This window comes from Haliotis cracherodii, unplaced genomic scaffold, assembly GCF_022045235.1.
Source record: "Haliotis cracherodii isolate W230 unplaced genomic scaffold, xgHalCrac1.p SCAF_8, whole genome shotgun sequence".
NCBI lineage: Eukaryota > Metazoa > Mollusca > Gastropoda > Lepetellida > Haliotidae > Haliotis > Haliotis cracherodii.
Genome location: NW_027266341.1, coordinates 24,834,095 through 24,856,299, shown reverse-complemented (window position 1 = coordinate 24,856,299; position 22,205 = coordinate 24,834,095). Strand labels below are relative to the sequence as shown.

General features: G+C 40.1%; 2 protein-coding genes across 2 annotated transcripts in view; one reads left to right on the top strand and one right to left on the bottom strand.

The window, feature by feature from the left end:
* The window catches only part of LOC139449932 (neuronal membrane glycoprotein M6-a-like), a 242,031-nt gene that overhangs the window by 130,970 nt on the left and 88,856 nt on the right, over positions 1-22,205 (top strand). The window lies entirely within an intron of this gene.
* LOC139449933 (uncharacterized) overlaps positions 3,015-22,205 on the bottom strand; it is a 238,979-nt gene continuing 219,788 nt past the window's right edge. Inside the window, exons 18-27 of the mRNA XM_071231546.1 lie at positions 19,963-20,095; positions 17,327-17,565; positions 15,322-15,446; positions 14,533-14,777; positions 12,397-12,597; positions 11,076-11,249; positions 10,006-10,147; positions 8,922-9,086; positions 6,519-6,673; positions 3,015-5,256 (exon numbers count right to left, since the gene is read on the bottom strand). Coding sequence (XP_071087647.1) covers positions 4,957-5,256; positions 6,519-6,673; positions 8,922-9,086; positions 10,006-10,147; positions 11,076-11,249; positions 12,397-12,597; positions 14,533-14,777; positions 15,322-15,446; positions 17,327-17,565; positions 19,963-20,095 — 1,879 coding nt within the window. The 3' untranslated portion in view covers positions 3,015-4,956. The remainder of the gene's footprint in view (positions 5,257-6,518; positions 6,674-8,921; positions 9,087-10,005; positions 10,148-11,075; positions 11,250-12,396; positions 12,598-14,532; positions 14,778-15,321; positions 15,447-17,326; positions 17,566-19,962; positions 20,096-22,205) is intronic.

The following is a 22,205-nucleotide window of genomic DNA, read 5'->3' as shown; positions in this document are numbered from 1 at the left end:
TGCTGACACTTTGGAGTGTATTCCTGTTATATCACGGCATGTCAGATTCATGTGGGTGGACCAATGCCCGAAGTGATGCAGGTCTGAGATGTCTACCATTTGGTGAAATCCACAAACACGGGTATGGTGCTGACAAACCTAGAAACATAATCGGCTGATTCGAACCCACAATCACAGGTTTCTGGGGTGCCCAAGGGATGAAACTGTACAAAGAGAATTGGGGCACCTAAGATGCCTGGGGCACCCCATCTACACGAGGGAAGAGTATCCACTATCAACTATCAAAGTCTTGTTTCTACCCTTTCCACATCAAGCCCACTTTCCTGTGCTAAATATGATCAGATTATCGCACATATCGATAGTCCAATCAGAGAACGTTTCACAAAATCAACATCCACGACTAGTACACCTTCCTATAACTTTAAGTGATTTAACGCTGCCTGTCTATGTTGACATGAATACGGTTTTTCATCTTTAAACCCCCTAGTGATTGCCTACGTTTTTGTGTCAGTGATGAAATCGCGAATGTTTTCGTTATCTGATCGACTAGGTCGTGGCCTATGGTAGTCGCCATCTTTGTGAAGCTATATGAGATAAGAACAGCGATCTGATTGGATATCGCATGAACATTACAAGGGGTGCAACTCCGGATCTACACAAGAGTGCCAGGGTCGAGCCAGGAAAAGTGGCCTTGATGTGGCAAGGGTAGAAAGTAGGCTTTGATATAGACTAGTGTACACGCTTGCCTCGGGAAGATGGGGCCACCCAGGCCCTTAGTAGGATAATGTAAGTGTAGTGATGTAATGAAACAAGTTCAGGTGCTCCTATTTTCATTATCACACGTGGTGAAACTTGACATAAATGAAGAATCACCTGAAATATATCATAAACATTCGTCTCAATTATTTATAACATTGCCTGTGTTTGCATACTTGTGAACTATTTTAGATTGTCTGTGTTGTTGAAAACACATTTCCTGATTTACTGCAATCAATATTTATTCTCCAAATCAAAGGTTATTTATTTCCATATATCACACTTTACCCCATACATACATTGAGTCTGTCACTGACACTATGGTTTTCGGAGAAAGATCAGTAAGAAAATTCTTAATATATAATAACTTATTAAAGTGCTGTTTACATGATATATGTTTTTATCATTGGACAAGAGGCAGGTCACATGACAGTGAAACTGATGTTATAGGTGTATGAACGACACATTCTGACATTCTAACGTTTTTCAGGAGACTGTATTCTTGAAATGACATAAACACTAATGGACTACTTCCACATTCCTGGGGGACCCCTGAGAATTATTCATGACAAATACATACAGAAGCATCATTTGTGCTAATTGAGACACTTTAATCTTCAACGTCTTTTCGCATGCACTTGACACAAATAAGTTTTAACAGCATGCCTGTGATCATAACAGCAACAAAACCAAGCTCCGATGTTCCGACCGTTTTAGTCTCACTCTATGAAGGTCCCTACTCCAGTGAACACAAAGGGAAAGTGACATCTTAATACGTTTGTCTTTTCTGGTCCAATAACATGTTTATCTCATCTAATGACCGACAAAACTGACATTTTCACTCTTTGCTGCGCCAGATATTTGTGTTCAACTCGGAAGGAAGAAAACGTTTTGGTTAGTGGGATCCATAAACAAACCCAAACCAAACACAATGTGATTCTCCTGCGTTTGTTTGTTTGTTTGTTTGTTTGTTTGTTGATTAACAATATTCAGCAATATTCCAGCTGTCTGTAAATAATCAAGTCTGGACCAGACAACCCAGTGATTGACATCATGAACATCGATCCACGCAATTGGGATACGATGACATGCATCAACCAAGTCAGCGAGCCTGACGACTCGATCCCGTTAGTCACCTCTTATGACAAGCATAGTCGCATTTTACAGCGAGCATGGGCGTCTGAAGACCTATTCTACCCCAGATCTTCATGGGGTTTAGGATACAGAGGCTGATACAGAGGTATTGGGTACTTTAAGTTTGGTACTCAATCCCGACTTTTACGACAACCAAAGTCGCCTTTTACGACAAGCATAGTTGTATTTTCAGCAAGCATGGGTTGCTGAAGACCTATTTTACCCCAGATCTTCCCAGGGTTTAGAGGCTGATACAGAGGTATAGGGTACTTAACGTTTGGTACTCGATCCCGACTTTTACGACAACCAAAGTCGCCTTTTACGACAAGCATAGTTGTATTTTCGGCGAGCATGGGTTGCTGAAGACCTATTCTACCCCGGATCTTCCAAGGGTTTAGAGGCTGATACAGAGGCATAGGGTACTTTATGTTTGGTACTCTATGTAAGAAAAGGATGATAGCCTTAATTATAGCATAGCCGCCTTCTCCTGCAGGTATAGCACTGCTAACAATCAACTGAGCCCACATTACTCCACGTATATACATATAAATGAAACACCCAATGGATCAGTATGTTTACATAAGTACCTTGTACATGTTGTGTGTATATGTATCACAGCCGAAGCATGAGAAGAGATTGTACCGTATGAAATACCTATGTACATCATTGACATCAACTTGTTCCTCAACACATGATTGTACACGACATGACTAGGTTGGTTTTATAATACATGGTTATGAATTCAACATGAAAACAACATTGTGTTGTCCTTTCATTTTCGGTATAAATCCAGCCAAATACATTACATATTTGTAGCACAATTCCGTTCTATATACACATTTTAGCAGACCTCATAGCATGTTATTGTATATACTAAAAAAAGAAGTTAAAGAGCACCCCATTTTTCCATGTGACTATATACTAATCCACAGGTGTTCTTTAACTTCTTTTGAGTAGTATATAATATGTAGGGCTTTAGACCTCATGATCTAACAATTACAATCTATTAAATATGTACTACAGATGATGTCTACATGTTTTATTTCTTTGAATTAAAAAATATAAACAATGTCAGCATGAAATAGTTTAAAGAAAACAAAATGAAAATCAAAGAAATTTCATATTAAAAAATAACAACAATACATCAGAACCAACAGTTGTTTAAAATGATTGGTACATTTACATTCAGAAAATAAGTTTTTAAACTTAATACATTTCTAAAAATATTAAAAACTTGTAACTTTGTTTAATTGAAGCTTCCGGAACAAATACTCTTAATTGTTTAACAAGAAATAAGTCCACATTCTCACATTAACAGGATGGCTGGGTAGCCTGGCCGTTAAAACATGCCCTCATTACGCCAGAGTCCTAGGTTCGAATCCCCACATGGGTACAATTTGTGAAGCTTATTTCTGGTGTCCACTGCCGTGATATTGCTGGAATACTGCTAAAATCAGCGTAAAACCATACTCACTCATTCACTCACTATCGGTTGGCGAGTGTAATGTGTGAAATGTTTATCTGATTAAGGGAGAAGCATCAATTACAAGAAATTACATGAAATCAAGCAAGTTTCTTTAAACCTGCGGAAACATTATTTCCTTACTGTGTACACGTCTGGACCACGTTTAAAAAATATACCAGGTCCCCTCCAGAATATCAAATGATTATTCCCCAAAAGGACATCATGTAATTTCTGTGACCCATCTTCACTGGAGATGTGAACAGACTTGAGCAGCCAGGGGATGTAGCTGTAAGCTAAGATTATATCCTACCTAAACATTATCCCAGGGAAGTTTTACTCTACAGTATAGTATAAGATAGGATTAGACACACTGGTATGGGTTCAAATTCAAAAGGGAGAATCATCCTGACACTAGAGGATTTCATCCCTGGGATAAAAAATTGGGTAGGATAATATTCACTCTCACATAGCCACCATGATGCTGAACCACATTTCACCTCACCTCACCTCACCTTCAACAATATTTCCTATACATGCCCCTGTGTCGGCTAATCAATGTGGGAGGCCAGGCACAGTGATCCAGGTCCTATTCCGTCACCACCTCGGAGAAGCACAGGTGAGGTGGTGAGACCCCAGATCATTATAGTCAGCTTCTTGGACTTAACTGCACCAGGAGACTGAACGTCTAGACAACTAAGGGAGACAACTCTGCAAATCATGTAACATCACCCCAGTCAATGAACCAACCATTCAATAAAATAGAAAGGATAAGTTAAGAGTCAAATTTGAGTATTTATGAAATCATCAGAATAATGCCTTCTGTACCGAGAAGCAACTAATTATTTGTGATCGGTAAGATATTGAAGAATATCGGCAGATTTGTATTTTATGTTACCGTATATTGCGCCCCCACCGATAACGCGAACGTTAGATCAATGTGCGCACACTGAGAGGCCGATGTATTTGGTATCCACGACTGTTTGAGTTGTCATGGGTCACACCATAGCCCCGATCATCGGCCCCATCACTGTAGATGCTGTGCAAAAACTGCTTTAAAAATATGTGAAGCAATTTCATGTTGCAATTGTAGCGGCCATAAAATTTCTGAGTCCCGTGATGGGATTCGAACCACGGACCTTCTGATCAGAGGTCGGACGCCTTGTCCTCATGACCAAGGACGTCAACCCTGTCAGCAAGCTGACAAGGTAAGGATGTCATCTGTGGGATGACTCCACGCCCTGCTAACAATTAACAAATATCCACATAACATAGAGGCCTATAGACAATACATGTTCATTGAAAGTGTTTATCAAATACTAACAATAAATAAAATAATTTACTTGTAGATGAACCAACAACAAAATTTGGTTCCACTGCTTGACTCATGCTCCCATACACACACCGAATACATAATTCAGATCATCAAATGCATCTTTTTAAAATACTACAGGAGATACAAAGGGAGACAACTTGTACCAAACGAAGCTTGATCACCACTCATTAATCCATTTCATTCATGTATCAAAACTTTGTACAGCAAAAATATCCATTTTATGGCATTTTCCATTCATCCACATTGATATGCATATTTCTTCAGTTTCTCAGAATCGCGTCACCTCCACTTCTATAACAGCTGGTTCCCCATCCTCCTCCTGCCAAGATCGTTTCGGAGATTCTTCTGGAAATGTTGGGTTTTCATCGTCATCTACAGATGGCTGAGGTGAGGGAGATGTCACCAAGTCCATGTTCTCCTGTAGTGACACTGATCGTAACGTCGGGATTGTAACTTCCACATTCTCGGGCCAAGACAAATGCTGTCGCCGGAACGCTGAACGTTTGGCTCCAAACTGCCATGCCTTTCGCTTGGGTGAGATACAGTTAATATTTTCTTCACTTGGGCACTGAAAATAAGGCAAAGATTTTGAAAAATGCATGTCAACATTTGTTTAGAAAACTGAAACTTTATTAAACCCCAAATATAATCGTTAAACTTCACATCAAAGAGCCAATAGTAAGGCTGAAAAATAAAAAATAGTCTTGGTTCTCAGGCACTGCCCACATCATCATACAGTCCTCCGCATGTTTTTTTTTTTTTACTTCCATCTTAATTTTTTCTTAAAAATCCAAATACTTTAAAACAATGCAATCCAATATAGCACACAGTTACTTCCCTTTACATGTGCACTGCTTTACTGCGCATCTCGTGTTATGGTCATGGCGGCAATGGGAGTTTATATGCTTGTTTATGTAGGGAGGCCGTTTCCCAGGTTGATGGTACACAAATGTTTATTTAGTTACATACTAGTTTGAACAAGCCTCCCACCCCCAAAAAAACCCCATCGCCCGCCCGCCCCTACTATATTTTCAAAAGTCATTGCCTGAGAACCAATTCTTGTATTTTTTTAAGCCTAAACTCAGGGCAGATATTTCATGTTCATCGGTTTACAGACTTTTATGTGAAAAATCCTGGGTCTCGTTCCAAAAAGCGATCTTAGCGCTACAACTATTGTAAGCCTATGTGAAAATATGGGAGTTATGATCATCTTAGCGCTAAGATCCCTTCATTCGCCTCTCCTTATTCATAAAACATAAACAAGAGAAGTTCATATACAAAACCAAGACAACAAACCAAAGTCCTGTCAACCAGTATTTTAGTAAAAAAGTAATCATGATAATTCCCCCTACTTCCACTAATAACTGATCCGTCCCTAAATATGTTCAAATGTATTACTTTTCTATTTGAAAAATCACAACTGTGTCATTTTTTTCATGCCTCTCCCTTCAAATGGCTGTGACAAATTTGGGCGAGTCCCCCTCTTTCCCTGTGTCATTTTTGACTTTTCATCAGCCCCAATCTTGATCTCACCAGCCTCCCTTCCCCCAAAATAAATTACCAGTCCCTTGGAAAAATTTCAAACACCTGCTTAACCTCACCTTGTGGGATTCAAAACAATTCTAAAATTATTTGCTGATTCTTTTAATAGATTGCCTCCGTGGAACAGTGGATAGAGCATCTGCCCAGAGAGGAGGGTGGGAGTTCAATCCCCGGCCATGTCATACCAAAAGATGTTAAAAGATGGTACTTGTTGTTACCCTGCCTGGTACTCAGTCTGACCTTCTAATTCTTCACCTGACTCCTCACCAGAAAGGTCTACCAACTTACTGTGTTTTTCAGGGGTTTCTGCAGGCAACTGAGGTCAGTCTGCACAGCAGCATCTCTCATTTCCACCTTAATCTTAGGTCTCGGCATAATGATAATATCATTTAGAGCACTCTCACTTGAAGAGCATGGACGGGATATGAGTTTCTCTATGGAACCTGTTTAAAACAGAAAAATATGTTTCTCATTAAAGTTAAATTACAACGTAAAATACACTATCATATAGAAATTCACATGAATAAAAATATTAATGTCCCTTTGACTACAGACCTGACTGAGCCTTAACCATGTTTCGTGGCCCTGAATCACACCTATTCAATGCTAAAACTTGAAATTACAATTGAAATCAGAAAATATTCGTAATTTGAAATAAAACATGATAAAAACACAAATCAGAGTATAGTTTGGCAATATGTACACTACATTTTCACAGACCTGCTAAAACTACTAAGACTGGGTGCAACACAAAAACTGCTATGTTACAGATGTGTACTGCATAAATTATCTAAGTTCTATACATAAAATGAACAGAAACAGAAATGCATGCAGTACATTTATTCCATCAAGGCCAGATCAGTTTGCAAATGAACAAACAGTTAGCTCAGCGACCATTTGGCCTAAATATTCTACTGCGCTCATTTACTGAGGCAAGGCCATCATCTTTCCCAAATTCAGCATGTTAACAACGGTAGTCAAAAACGTGGCATAAGATATAAAACAGTGACTGAATGGAAACACATAATGTTCATAGTGCTTTAATCATGCCTCTGTTGACTAAACAGTTTGGGATTTTTTATTTTTTATTTATTGTAAATAAAATTTGTTTGCATTTTGTTTGTTAGTTGTTTAACGTCACACTCAGCAATATTCCATCTTTATGATGGCAGTCTATAAATAATCGAGTCTGGACAAGACAATCCAGTGATTGACATCATGAGCATCGATCCATGCAATTGGGATAAAATGACATGCATCAACCAAGGCAGCGAGCCTGACCACCCGATCCCGTGAGTCGTCTCTTAAAACAAGCCTTGTCGCTTTTTACGGCACCCATGGGTTGCTACAGATCATTCTACCCCGCATCTTCATGGGTCTTATCAAGACATGATTTATTGCTGTAAACTTGCTCAAAACACTCACCAAAATATGGGATAGATTTGTGAGTGCTTATGTTAACAAATATAGCTGCACATGAATGGCGCGGTTCTCTCAGGTATTGAATTCCTATGTGACTCTTGGATTATTCCTCATTAGATTGGGGCACGAGTGGCCTTGTCTTCTAGGGCGCCGCAATTTGCTCTGCAGAGTGGCATCCCTTGGGCATGACAGAAACCTATGATTGTGGGTTCGAATCCCGGCCAAGTATCAGGTTTGTCAGCACCATACCCGTGCTTGTGGGTTTCACCGAAGTGGTAAACATCTCGGTTCATTGCAGCCGTTCCTCCCACATTTAGCTGACACACCATGATATAACTGGAATACTGTTCAGTGGGCTTTAAACCAAACTCACACAGCCACTCTTCAGTCGACAAACCAATGGTTGATAATACAAGCAAGGCTTCATGGCCTTAAGAGTTATGATACATTAACTCAGGTAAACTATCAAGGCACGTCCCTTTTGTTTCTTATGAGTTTTTTTGTACCATGACTGGATTCCTAGTTTTGCAATACAAGAATTGCTACAAGTTGTTTACATGTTGCTTATTCAGCATGTGCTGCACTGACTGTTTTCACCTGAGATTAAATAAATACAACTTTACCTATGTATGTATACTACTCATAAGAAGCTAAAGAACACTGACTCTTGTCAGTCATAATTGATCTGTCATGCCGTGGCAGATTAACAATAGTAATATGATTTGTTTGTTTGTTTTTTAACGCCGCACTCAGCAATATTCCAGCTATATGATGGCAGTCTGTAATTAATCGAGTATGGACCAGACAATTCAGTAATTGACATCATGAGCATTGATCCACGCAAATGGGATACGATGACATGCATCAACCAAGTCAGTGAGCTTGACCACCCGATTCCGTTAGTCGCCTCTTACAACCATCATAGCATGGGTTGCTGAAGACCTATTCTACCCTGGATCTTCACGGGTCAATATGAGCAATTGTAGCATTACAACTAATTGTAGCGTTACGACTATCATAAATCTATGTTAAAGTACAGGTATAGAAGTTACGATAGTTGTAACGCAACAATCACTTTGTAAATTGTGATGTGGCAAATATGTGACTTCACATCAAATACAATGGGATCATGATGTTATAATAAACCCGCCATCCAATATGATTGTGGATTTTACAAGATGGGGACTGGCCAATCAAATTGCTAGATTGTTTGAGGTCTACAAACTGGTGTGGCCTGTTGGAAGAGCATGTTAATGGTAGACAACAAACCTGAAGAGAGATTGCACTGAGGATTGCTGTAAGCGTGATTGAGAATGGCTTTCTGACGCATGTCCATGGGTTTTTTGGTGTGAGGTAGGTTGGGGGATACAGGCAGTAGGCTAGCCTCGGACAAACTCGGGACACGGACGCCAACTGTGGTGAACTCTATGTGATCTAGGGAACCCGGAGACGGGAGTGAGGATCATTTGCATATTCATGAGATGATAATGAAACTGATTAGCATATTAAACTGTATCACTTTAGATTGAGATTAATAGACATTAAAAATACATAAATATCAAATCTAGTACACAATTGAATATATTGTCATGAAATAAAAATTGAAAAATAATTTGTATAGCATGTATAGCTGATAGAATGGAAATGAATACAACTGTATTTTATGTCTTTAATGAAATGTTCAAGTTGAAAATATTATTACTTTATGTTCAATGAGTGGAATTAAAAGCTGAACAAATGTAAATGTTTCAAAGATTAGGTCACAAGTAACATTTCCAACATTTCCAGATGATAAAAATTTCCGAAATGACTTGATGATGAATGAGGTATGTGAGAGGTACTAAAAAACATCTAAGTGAAAACGGCTGTCTGAATGATCTACCACAAGGAATGGTTCTATAGGAAGCTAACACACGGCCATACACTGAGTCACAAATGAAACAAATGTGGACTTGACGAAAAGGAAAATATTTTTAAAGAAATCCTATTTTCATATTAACACTTCTCCTGTTGATAGAATAGTCTTTATTTTTTCACATATGATAAAATCAACATACAAAATATTATTTCCATTATAGCAATTAAAGACTATGATATATTCCCGGGCAATATTCAAATGATTCTTTAATACACATAAATATGTCAATGAAAAATTCAGAAAACAAAAATATGATAAAATTATTGTCATAATAAAATTGAATTTGTACTGAAATATTTTTTCATTGTCATGAGTATCATCATTCAATTGGTGTAAAAAGGTTTAATGTCAGTAACAAAAACAAGTAGTCATTAGGGAAACACAACTAGTCTTGAAACACATCTACCAGTGTAATGTCAGCTTGTGAACACATACCTGTGATGGTGTTCAACGGAGGGTTGTCTAAATCTACAGTATACATAGTTGTGTGGACAGCAGGATAATACTCCACATATTTCCAGTGTTTCTCAAGGGCGGGACCCCAGTCATTCTCGGGCTGGCAGGCTTGTCTAACTCTCTGACAAAACAAAATAAAACAAAACAAATCACTTATTTCATTTCAGAAGAGAGACCATATAAAAAGATCTGAATATCATTTCTGAGATAGTTTCGGACAGTGACCTTCTTCATTCAATCGATTCCTTCACATTTGCTTTGAAACATGTGGAACAACAGTCTCAGGGTGCATTGGTAATTGTCAAGCAATTCCACTTGACATTAATCTTATTACAGTTGAAAATAGGTGGTACAGGAACCCATTCTATTAAAACATGGACAATACCTCAATCATGGAAATCATACCTTAATGGTAAATGCTGTACATGGTGCCTTGTCTGGGGTGCTATCTTGTATATCATCACCGGCGGGATGCCACTCACCTCCATAAACCTGCCCTGTCCGGAGGCTACTTTGTATATCATCACCAGCGGGATGCCACTCACCTCCATGAACCTGCCTTGTCCGGAGGCTATCTTGTATATCATCACCAGCGGGATGCCACTTACCTCCATAAACCTGCCATGTCCGGAGGCTACCTTGTATATCATCACCAGCGGGATGGGACTCACCTCCATAAACCTGCCCTGTCCGGAGGCTATCTTGTATATCATCACCAGCGGGATGGGACTCACCTCCATAAACCTGCCCTGTCCGGAGGCTATCTTGTATATCATCACCAGCGGGATGCAACTCACCTCCATAAACCTGCCCTGTCCGGAGGCTATCTTGTATATCATCACCAGCGGGATGCAACTCACCTCCATAAACCTGCCCTGTCCGGAGGCTACCTTGTATATCATCACCAGCGGGATGTCACTCACCTCCATAAACCTGCCTTGTCCGGAGGCTATCTTGTATATCATCACCAGCGGGATGCAACTCACCTCCATAAACCTGCCCTGTCCGGAGGCTACCTTGTATATCATCACCAGCGGGATGTCACTCACCTCCATAAACCTGCCCTGTCCGGAGGCTATCTTGTATATCATCACCAGTGGGATGGGACACAGACAGACACAGATCAGGAGGAAGCCCACCGCCTCTGCCCAGTCTGGGTACTTCTCTTCACTAAACTTGTCTTTTAGAGGTGTGTAGCCCACCGAGGAGAAGATCAGCACAAACTGTAAACACAACAGGATAAAAAGACTATTAAACATCCTATATTCAATATAATTCCATGATATTTACAGATCTTTTAGTGTCTTAAACATTTAAACAGATCAACTCACTAAACAAGAATATAACATTTCAGAAAATATTGATTATCCCTGTTCCAACAGAACAGGTCTTGAACAGGCAAATCAGTGGTATGATAAGAGTCTGTGTCACGTTACTGCTGATATATGCTTCATGGAAAAGATGTGTTTTGAGTGGTGATTTAAAAGATTCCAAAGTTTTATATATAAACATTAAGTAGTCAGTCATTACCCACCAAAAGGGGACTTAAAAATTGTATTTACCTACTAAAAAGTGAGAATTATAGGAATATCAGTGAACAATTTCACACTTGTAAGCTGAGGTGAAGTGGAATGGCTTTAACACTGCAATCAAAATTGTTGCTCTTATATAGAGATGTGCATGTATGTGTTTGTGACTCTGCTTGTTCTAGTCCGGACTACTTCTGATTTTATAGTGCTTGCCCACTGAGATACCATGCTGAAGTTTAACATGACTACCCCACTCAGACACAGTATACTGACTCCACGCCGACCAGTCCTTGTTTCATTTCCTTCTGGGGCGGTCGGGTAGCCTGGTGGTTAAAGCATTCGCTCGTCTCACCGAGGACCCGGGGCTCGATTCCTGACATGGGTACAACGTGTGAAGCCCATTTCTGGTGTCCCCCGCCGTGATATTGCTTGAATATTGCTAAAAGCGGCGTAAAACCATAACTCACTCACTCACTCATCTCCTTCCTGCCAAGCTCCAGGCATAGAAACAAACAAGATACATCTTTTAACGTTTGATATGACATGGCTGGGGGATTTACACTGGCATATCACACTTGGCTATCATATGTGTATACCACACTAGAAGCCCACTTGGTCATCACACTTGGCTATCAAGTCTATACATAAGTAATGGTTGCTGTAAGAACCAAGTACAACCGGAAATTGATTCCGTGTGTGTAACCTGGCTGACAAAGTCATCAACCCCCCACACTAGAATGCTCATGCTATTAACCACTGATTTCCCATGCCTGGACCAGAATATTTACAGGCAGCTCGAAAAAAGCTGAAATATCGTTGACAGCAGCTAAAAACAACTCACAACAATGATGACTGGGCAGACTCCATACCACATGCCCTGCCACCACCAGCCGACCTTTGACCCGATCATGTGACTGACGTCATTGCAGAACTGCTTGACACCATACACCCAACCGATGGCGATGCACATGACGAGCCCGATGACGAGGTGTGGGAAGCCGGCCAGGTACTCGTCCATCAGCTGCAGAATGTGAACACCACCCTGCAACACATCGCATCTTGATTCTGATTGGGTAGACCCAGAACAATATCGCGTTATACTGTAAATCGTGAAATGAACATGAGCATGAATTAAATGCGAAAAATGCGAGTGATCTTTGTTCGTATAAATGAAACTTCACATTTATGTCTCCAAAATTACTATCAACAATAAAACGGCCGTATTGCACACTTTGGATAGTGGAAATACCAACTTGAATATATACACAAACACTGTTTTTTGAGTAGCAGTTGTAACAAGTCCATAACAATGTCATTTAAAGAATAGGAGTTACACAATGGGCATCCGGTGAGTTATAACTGCTGGGGTCAAGAGTTCTACCCACTCGTGTCAAACTAGGCATCATTGAGCACTCCAATCAGTGAACTGTGGTTGGTTCAATTATCTTACTGCCTTTGAACTTCCTTAATTCCAGTCAATAGAATAAACATATACGCTGTATGTTTGTTTTTAGGAAAACACTGTTTATCATTTTTACGGAAGTGCTTTCCTCAGTGCTAATTAGCAGTCATATTTGCTGTTTGATTGGATTGGATTGGATATGTATCATGGGGTAGGGGTGGGGCAGTCGCATTGATTTTAAGTCACATTTTTAGCTAGGGGTCAGCAGTAGTAGTATTTTGGAGAGCATTAATTTCAAGATTTACAGTATTCCACATGTTATACAACACTTCTTCGCGCATCAACCACATCAGCAAGCCTGATCACCAGATACTGTCCCTCACCACTCAAGCATAGGTTGCTGAGTTCCATTTCTAACCCGGAATCTACACAGGGGAGCAATATTAAAACTTTATCAAACTTATTTAAGACATTTTGGCCAAAGGTAAAGTGTTGGTCTTGAAATTAACTTTTATTGATCACACCATTGTAGGTGACCAACTTCCTTCAGTCCTTCGGGGCGGTCGGGTAGCCTAGTGGTTAAAGCGTTCGCTCGTCACCCCGAAGACCCAGGTTCGATTCCCGACATGGGTACTATGTGTGAAGCCCATTTCTGGTGTCCCCCGCCGTGATATCGCTGGAATATTGCTAAAAGCGGCGTAACAACGTACTCACTCACTCAGTCACTCCTTCGGTCCTTCAGATTCAGAGAGAAATAGTAAAGAATAACACCTTCATCTCGGGATGGCCACATATCCTGTAATATGAGTATGGGAAGAATGTTTCATATTCTCAGGAAGTCTGAATTATTTTCTTTGTTCCCGAGGGGCGGTGGGGTATCGAAGGCTCCGGTTCGATTCCCCCATAAGTACAATGTGTAGAGGACATTTCTGGTGTCCCCCGCCATGATACTGCTGGAATATTGCTAAGAGTGGCGTAAAACCATAATCCATCTCTGTTCGCAAACCTTTCAATGCCAATATAACAGAAAAAGTGCAAATATAACAAAATACTCACTCACTCACTCGCTCTCAAGTACTGCTGACATCAGTTAAACACTCTACAATGACAGTATTTGCCTAAAGGGGCGGTCGGGTAGCCTAGTGGGTAAAGCGTTCGCTCATCACCCCGAAGACTCTGGTGCGATTCCTGACGTGGGTACAATGTGTGAAGCCCATTTCTGGTGTCTCCCGCTGTGATATTGCTGGAATATTGCTAAAAACGGCGTAAAACCATACTCACTCACTCACTCATTCGCCTAAAAGTTCATTTTGTAACTGTCCAATGCATTATATGTAGGTGTCTTAGCTGTAGCATGAGTGAATGACTATTGATTTATTCAAGTGTTACAAATATCCTAGTAATATCAAGGTAGGGTACATCAGAAAAGGGCTTCACACATTGTACTCATGTGGGAATCGATCCTGGGCTTTCAGTGTGATAGGCAAACGCATTACCCCCAAGGCTACCCACCTCCTTGAGGCAATCCAAACGTAGGCTATTTCCCTGCTACTACTCATACTATGATGTTACTACCTGTGTTGTTAATGGAAGCCCAAGTAGATAGGATGATGCACACAGTATGGACAAGACAAACACTCTCTTCTTCTTTAGCTGCTCTAGTCGCTCGTCTATGATGGCAGTGACAATCGTCTCCACCGATGTGAACAAGGTACTAATACCCATCAATACCAACATCAGGAAAAACAAGATGGACCACAGAGGCGATGCTGGGAAATACAAGATGGCTGCTGGATATACGATGAATGTCAAACCTACGTCTGAAACAGAAAAGATGAATACCATGTACTTTTACCATATTAGGATGAAACAAATAACAGACCTGGTTCTCAGGCAATGGCTTTGAGGGTCGTCTGTGCGAGATGTGGAATATTTAAAAAATATTATTTTTTTAAAAATGGAAATTAAAACGAAACGTGCAGCAAACTTTATGATGATGTAGGCAGTGCCTGAGAACCAAGACTAAAATTTTTTTAGCCTTAAAGGTGAACCCAGGCATTTGTTTTATAAAAATATTACTTTCATCTATGCATAATGCATAAACATTTGATAAATATATAATATTCATTCCCGCCAATCCTCATTTAAATGTCATTCATTACAAAAGTTACAGCTTGATGCAAGGCAGCCAACACATCAAGGGAGACAACTCTGTAGACATTATTATAACAAATGTGAAAACTTAATACAACTTCCTTTCATAGAGTTTATAAGTATACGAATTATCACAAAATTTTCAATTACATAAAAAGATCTTTTAAAATCTTTACCTGATTAAATAACATTAATAATTTCACTGTTTACCTGATTTAATAACATTTTCTACAGATGTGTTTAGTTCTTTTCCCAGCACGCCTATGACAGAAAACACGGCAAACCCTGCCATGACGCTCATCAGGGTGTCCCCCAACACTACCAGAATCGTGTCCCTGAACAGAAACAAAGGATCAGGAATTTATAAAAGATTCCAAACGAAAAGCCTTGATAAGCAAATTTGTGTATAAATTGTTACTTGTTCAAAATTGGGATTTTTTTAAAGTTCCTATTTTCTTAAATTTAACATTGCATATTAACATTAAATTCAATAATGTGAGATGAAGCATTAAAACCTCTTCCTCTATATTGGTCCTGCTATCATTGAAAAACAGGTCGACCTGACCAAGCCATGAGATATATAACATCAATTAGGAATATCTCAATTTACTTGTTTGTTTATTTGTTGTTTAACGCTGCACTCAGCAATATTCCAGCTATATGACGGCAGTCTGTAAATAACCGAGACTGAACAAGACAATCCAGTGATTGACATCATGAGCATCGATCCATGCAATTGGGATACTAGGACATTCATCAACCAAGTCAGCGAGCCTGACCACCCGATTCCGTTAGTCACCTCTTACGACAAGCATAGTCGCCTTTTACCGCAAGCATGGATTGCTGAAGACCTATTCTGCCCTGGATCTTCACAGGTCAATTTACTTGTATATGTGGCAATTTCTGATGGTGATTAACCATAACTGTCAATACCAGTAGAAAGATATGGATCAACTTTTTTCTGCCCTTATTTCATGGGGAAAATATATGAATCTTTACAAACATACAGTGCGAAAGAAACAGATTGAAAGTAAAAACTGACAAATGTGACATATCTGACAGAAATTATCTCTGTATATGTATCACCTGTTTATCACCTGTATATGTTATTATGAAACTTGTTATAGCTCCTCCCACATGTGTATGTTATTATGAAACTTGTTATAGCTCCTCCCACATGTGTATGTTATTATGAATCTTGTTATAGCTCCTCCCACCTGTATATGTTATTATGAAACTTGTTATAGCTCCTCCCACCTGTATATGTTATGATGAAACTTGTTATAGCTCTTTCCACCTGTATATGTTATTATGAAACTTGTTATAGCTCCTCCCACCTGTACATGTTATTATGAAACTTGTTATAGCTCCTCACACCTGTACATGTTATTATGAAACTTGTTATAGCTCCTCACACCTGTATATGTTATTATGAAACTTGTTAATGCTCCTCCCACCTGTACATTATTATGAAACTTGTTATAGCTCCTCACACCTGTATATGTTATTATGAAACTTGTTATAGCTCCTCCCACCTGTATATATTATTATGAAACTTGTTATAGCTCCTCCCACCTGCATATGTTATTATGAAACTTGTTATAGCTCCTCACACCTGCATATGTTATTATGAAACTTGTTATAGCTCCTCCCACCTGCATATGTTATTATGAAACTTGTTATAGCTCCTCCCACCTGTATATATTATTATGAAACTTGTTATAGCTCCTCCCACCTGTATATGTTATGATGAAACTTGTTATAGCTCTTTCCACCTGTATATGTTATTATGAAACTTGTTATAGCTCCTCCCACCTGTACATGTTATTATGAAACTTTTTATAGCTCCTCCCACCTGTATATGTTATTATGAAACTTGTTATAGCTCCTCCCACCTGTATATGTTATTATGAAACTTGTTATAGCTCCTCCTACCTGTATATGTTATTATGAAACTTGTTATAGCTCCTCCTACCTGTATATGTTATTATGAAACTTGTTATAGCTCCTCCCACCTGTATATGTTATGATGAAACTTGTTATAGCTCTTTCCACCTGTATATGTTATTATGAAACTTGTTATAGCTCCTCCCACCTGTACATGTTATTATGAAACTTTTTATAGCTCCTCCCACCTGTATATGTTATTATGAAACTTTTTATAGCTCCTCCCACCTGTATATGTTATTATGAAACTTGTTATAGCTCCTCCTACCTGTATATGTTATTATGAAACTTGTTATAGCTGGACAAGGTGGACAAGCCTCCCCAACAGGTGGACAGCGTGAAGAACACCTGCGTGGCAGCGTCGGCCCACACCACCGGCTTGCCAAGCAACTCCCACCGCGGCGTCACATAGTACTTGATGCCATCCAGGTTGCCATCCATTGTGATCCCGCGGATCAGCAACACCATGATGAAGATGTATGGTAGCGTCACAATGATGTATGATATCTGAAACAACCAAACATTGAATGGTAGCGTCACGATGATGTATGATATCTGAAACAACCAAACATTGAATGGTAGCGTCACGATGATGTATGATATCTGAAACAACCAAACATTGAATTGTAGTGTCACGATGATGTATGATATCTGAAACAACCAAACATTGAAAGTTAGGGTCACGATGATGTATGATATCTGAAACAACCAAACACTCTACGGTAGTGTCACGATGATGTCTGATATCTGAAACAAACAAACACTCTATGGTAGCGTCACGATGATGTATGATATCTGAAACAACCAAACACTCTATGATAGCGTCACGATGATGTATGATATCTAAAACAACCAAACACTCTATGGTAGTGTCACTATGATGTATGATATCTGAAACAACCAAACATTGAAAGTTAGGGTCACGATGATGTATGATATCTGAAACAACCAAACACTCTATGGTAGCGTCACGATGATGTATGATATCTGAAACAACCAATCACTCTATGGTAGCATCACGATGATGTATGATATCTGAAACAACCAAACATTGAATGGTAGCGTCACGATTATGTCTGATATCTGAAACAACCAAACATTGAATGGTAGCGTCACGATGTTGTATGACTTCTGAAACAACCAGTGTCAACACATGTCCTCTGTTAAACTCATCTCAGGCTGAAAGTGGCGTGGGGAGAATTGTATTTCACGTCAGTATCATGTCCACCATTAGCAGTGTCACCAGCTTGACATGATATCAGTGACAGCACAGAATGGTTGCTGAATGCGTGTGGGATGTCATTCCAGATCTGCACCAAGGCCTTTCGCAGCTGGACCAACGTCACCAGTTCTTTTCAATCTCATTAAAATCAGATCTTAGTTCTCACTACTGCTGAACAAAGATCTGAGGACATCCCATTACAGGTCACGTCAGAACGACCTTTCATCCGGCCAATCAAAGTATCGCTTAACAGATCATGAAAGGGACAGTCGGAATGTGTTTTCTAATCATGCAACCTCGAAAACGTTAACACGGGATATTCCGAACAAAAGTTACGGCCTGTACGACTGAAATGGAAGTCGCTTAGTTGAAACGAGAATGCTGCCTTCTAATTGGCTGATGTCGTGTTCTTGTTAGTCATTTCGGTCAAAGTTCGCGAAAGGTCGTTCTGACGTGACCCGTAATTGGATGTCCTCAGATCTTTGTTTAGCAGCAGCGAGAACTTAGGTCTGATTTGAATGAGATTGCCGTTCTTTTGAAAGTTGGCATAAACATGTTTGATAGGCATCACAGCTGGCGAAACAGCAGGCCAATGGAATGTGGGGATGTTCTGTTGGCCAATGAAATCTGTGCAATGTGAGGGCATGCATTAACCTGCTGTAAAGTGATGTGAGGTCTGAAGCAAGACGTGAGGACAGATAACTTCGTCACAGTGAGTGAGTGAGTTGGGTTTAACGCCGCTTTTAACAGTATTCCAGTTATATCACGGCGTGTCAGCTTAATGTGGGAGGAAAGCCCGAAGTGATGCAGGTCTCAGATGTTTACCACTTCGGTGAAACACACGAGCACGAGTATGGTGCTGACAAACCTAGAAACATAATTGGGGTGAACCAGGATTCAAAGCCACCATCATAGGTTTCTGGCGTGCCCAAGGGACGCAATTCTGCACAGTGAATCGCAGCGCCTTAGACGACTGGGCCACCCGTGCCCCCTCTTCGCCACAGTAGTGTACACCTGTCAAATAGCTATTGATGACCGCTAGGGGTCCTGTGATGTGCATTGAGGCCTCCTCATTATGTTCCCGCCACCGAATGCAGAAGAACTCATGTGTAAGGGTAACGTTCCATCTGACGTTAATAAACAATCTGACGGCCATCACTGCTGTCAAGATGAAACTCATCTGTGAAGAGGACAAACCTCAAGTCCTGTAACGTCAACCTCAGATGTTGTCTGGACCATGTGTACTGTGATGTGTGACAGCTTTTGTACTCATGGGATTTTATGCACGCAATGACGGGGATGTACATGAACTTTCAAGGTCATCATGGGTAATCGTGCTAAAGTGTTTGAACATGTGATTATCATGCATGATTTTGAAACATCTATAGAAATTTGACTTTTAGGCAATGTTTTTATGGTGCACATTCATTTTTTCCCACTAGTTTAGTCAAATATCTTAATGGATTGAACGAATAAGATATTAAAAACATCAACTGTTTCAAAATGTGTGAAATATGTCAATAATAAAGCCAAGTAATTTTTTTTCTTCATCAAAATGCTTATTTTCAAAAACCGTTCTGAGGACAATAATATACCAATACCAATACAACACTCAACATCTAGGTCTATATCAGGGTCAAAGAACAGGAGAGAAGTTCCTCCACTGCTGCAGCTAGACTGACCTTGCCCGAGGACTTGATGCCCTTGAGCAGACACATGAAGATGATTCCCCAGCAGAGGAGCAGACAGAGCGCCAGCTGCCACCGCACCTCCCCCAGGTTGTCCAGCCCCGGCGTCGACGCCAACACGGAACGGCTGCAAGCAGACCAGAGTCACAGTGACTGAGCTGGTATTTACTCTGACGTCAAGAACTGACTTCAATATGTTTTGTTTGCTTATGGAGGTTTGTTGGCTTGTTTGTTTGTTTGTTGTTTAACGCCGCACTCAGCAATATGCCAGCTATATGACGGCGGTCTAAAAATAATCGCGTCTGGACAAGACAATCCAGTGATTGACATCATGAGCATCGATCCATGCAAATGGGATATGATAACATGCATCAACAACGTCAGCGAGTCTGACCATTCAATTCCATTAGTCACCTCATACAACAAGCATCGTCGCCGTTTGCGGCAAGCATGGCTTGCTGAAGATCTATTCTTCACAGATCTGTTCATGGAGGTATAAACATAACATCAGTGTGCATGCTGGGTAAATCTGCGCAGCTGATGTGAACACCAGGTTTAATGTTAATGACCATATACCGTATTTGACGAAATAAGCACCCAGGGCGCTCTCAAAATTAGAGTGAGTGAGTGAGTGAGTGAGTGAGTATGGTTTTACGCCGCTTTTAGCAATATTCCAGCAATATCATGGCGGGGGACACCAGAAATGGGCTTCACACATTGTACCCATGTCGGGAATTGAACCCGGGTCTTCGGCGTGACGAGCGAACGCTTCAACCACTAGGCTACCCGACCGCCCCTCTCAAAATTAGAAAAAAGGGGCTCTTATCATGATATTATTTTGGTGAAAAAAAAACAGAGTTCAAAGATAAATTTTGTGGTTTATGCCGACAGCCTGAAATGTTTATATACGAGATAATTGCCCAATAATTAAGGGTGCATAGAACACACGAATGCGTATTAAACGCGAATAAATAAGTGTTGTGTACATTGATCAATCAGACCGGAAGGGGTGTTAATAGGTTCGCTAGCCAGTATATTAGCAAATATCGCTGTGGGCGCTTATTACGTCTAATACGGTAAAGGCAATAACATATTGAAGTGAATTCTAATATATAGATACGTCAACACAATAGTAACTAATAGCTTACTAAATCATGAACACAAACAACTGTCAACAACTATATAAAATCAGTGACGTCATAACTGCAAAAATGCAAGACAGGCACTGCCCGCTCTATTATCACCCAATCAAAAAACAGTAGTCTGTCAGTGGGTGTGGCCTAATTATTTTTAGGTTTATGGAAACATAAACACAAATAGAACTGCTTGTTTAGGCAATCAAATGCCACAGAATGACTTGTAAATTATTTGTTTAGCAATATCTAAGAGCAGTCTGGATAGTGGTCTCCTTGGTACATAATCCAGTTGAGTGTAATCCCACGAAAGAAGTTTTCATGTTCAACAGTCATTTTGACCATCCAATCCCCAGTTTAAATACCTTTTACAATAATAATGTTTCAGATTGCTGACAGCCTGGGTCATTGGTCCAAGTTCGATTTCAGAGAAAGTATGACTTTTTCTGCCTAGAATCATCAAAAGTTGGATGGAACATGAATGCCCATTTTGAAGATTTTGTCACTTGGAAAGTTCTGTTTGAAATTGCTGGTCCTCAGGTATAGGGAACAGAGGCTGATACAGAGATAGAGGGTACTTTATGTTTGGTACTCTATGTTAGAAAAGGATGACAGGGAATTATCCTACGACATGTGCATTTGAATACTATTGCAACAGTTGCACCAATCTCATTCAAATCCAACCCTAGATCCCGCTGCCGCTAAATAAAATTAATATTTTAGCAAAGTTCTCGATTAAAAAATTCAAGACTGAACAAAATTCTTGAATGTCATTTGGTTTTGGTTGGTTGGTTGGATGTTTGTTTGTAAGTTGTTTAACGCCGCACTCAGCAATGTTCCAGCTATATGATGGCGAATGTAAATAATCGAGTCTGGACCAGACAAACCAGTGATTAATATCATGAGCATCGATCCGTGCAATTGGGATCGATGACATGTATCTACCAGGTCAGCGAGCCTGACCACCCGATCCCGTTAGTCGCCTTTTACGACAAGCATAGTCGCCCTTTATTGCAAGCCTGGGTTGCTGAAGACCTATTCTACCCCGGAATCTTCAACTAGTCCTGTCAAATAGATGGCCAAGATTGTATGGCAGTACTTCCT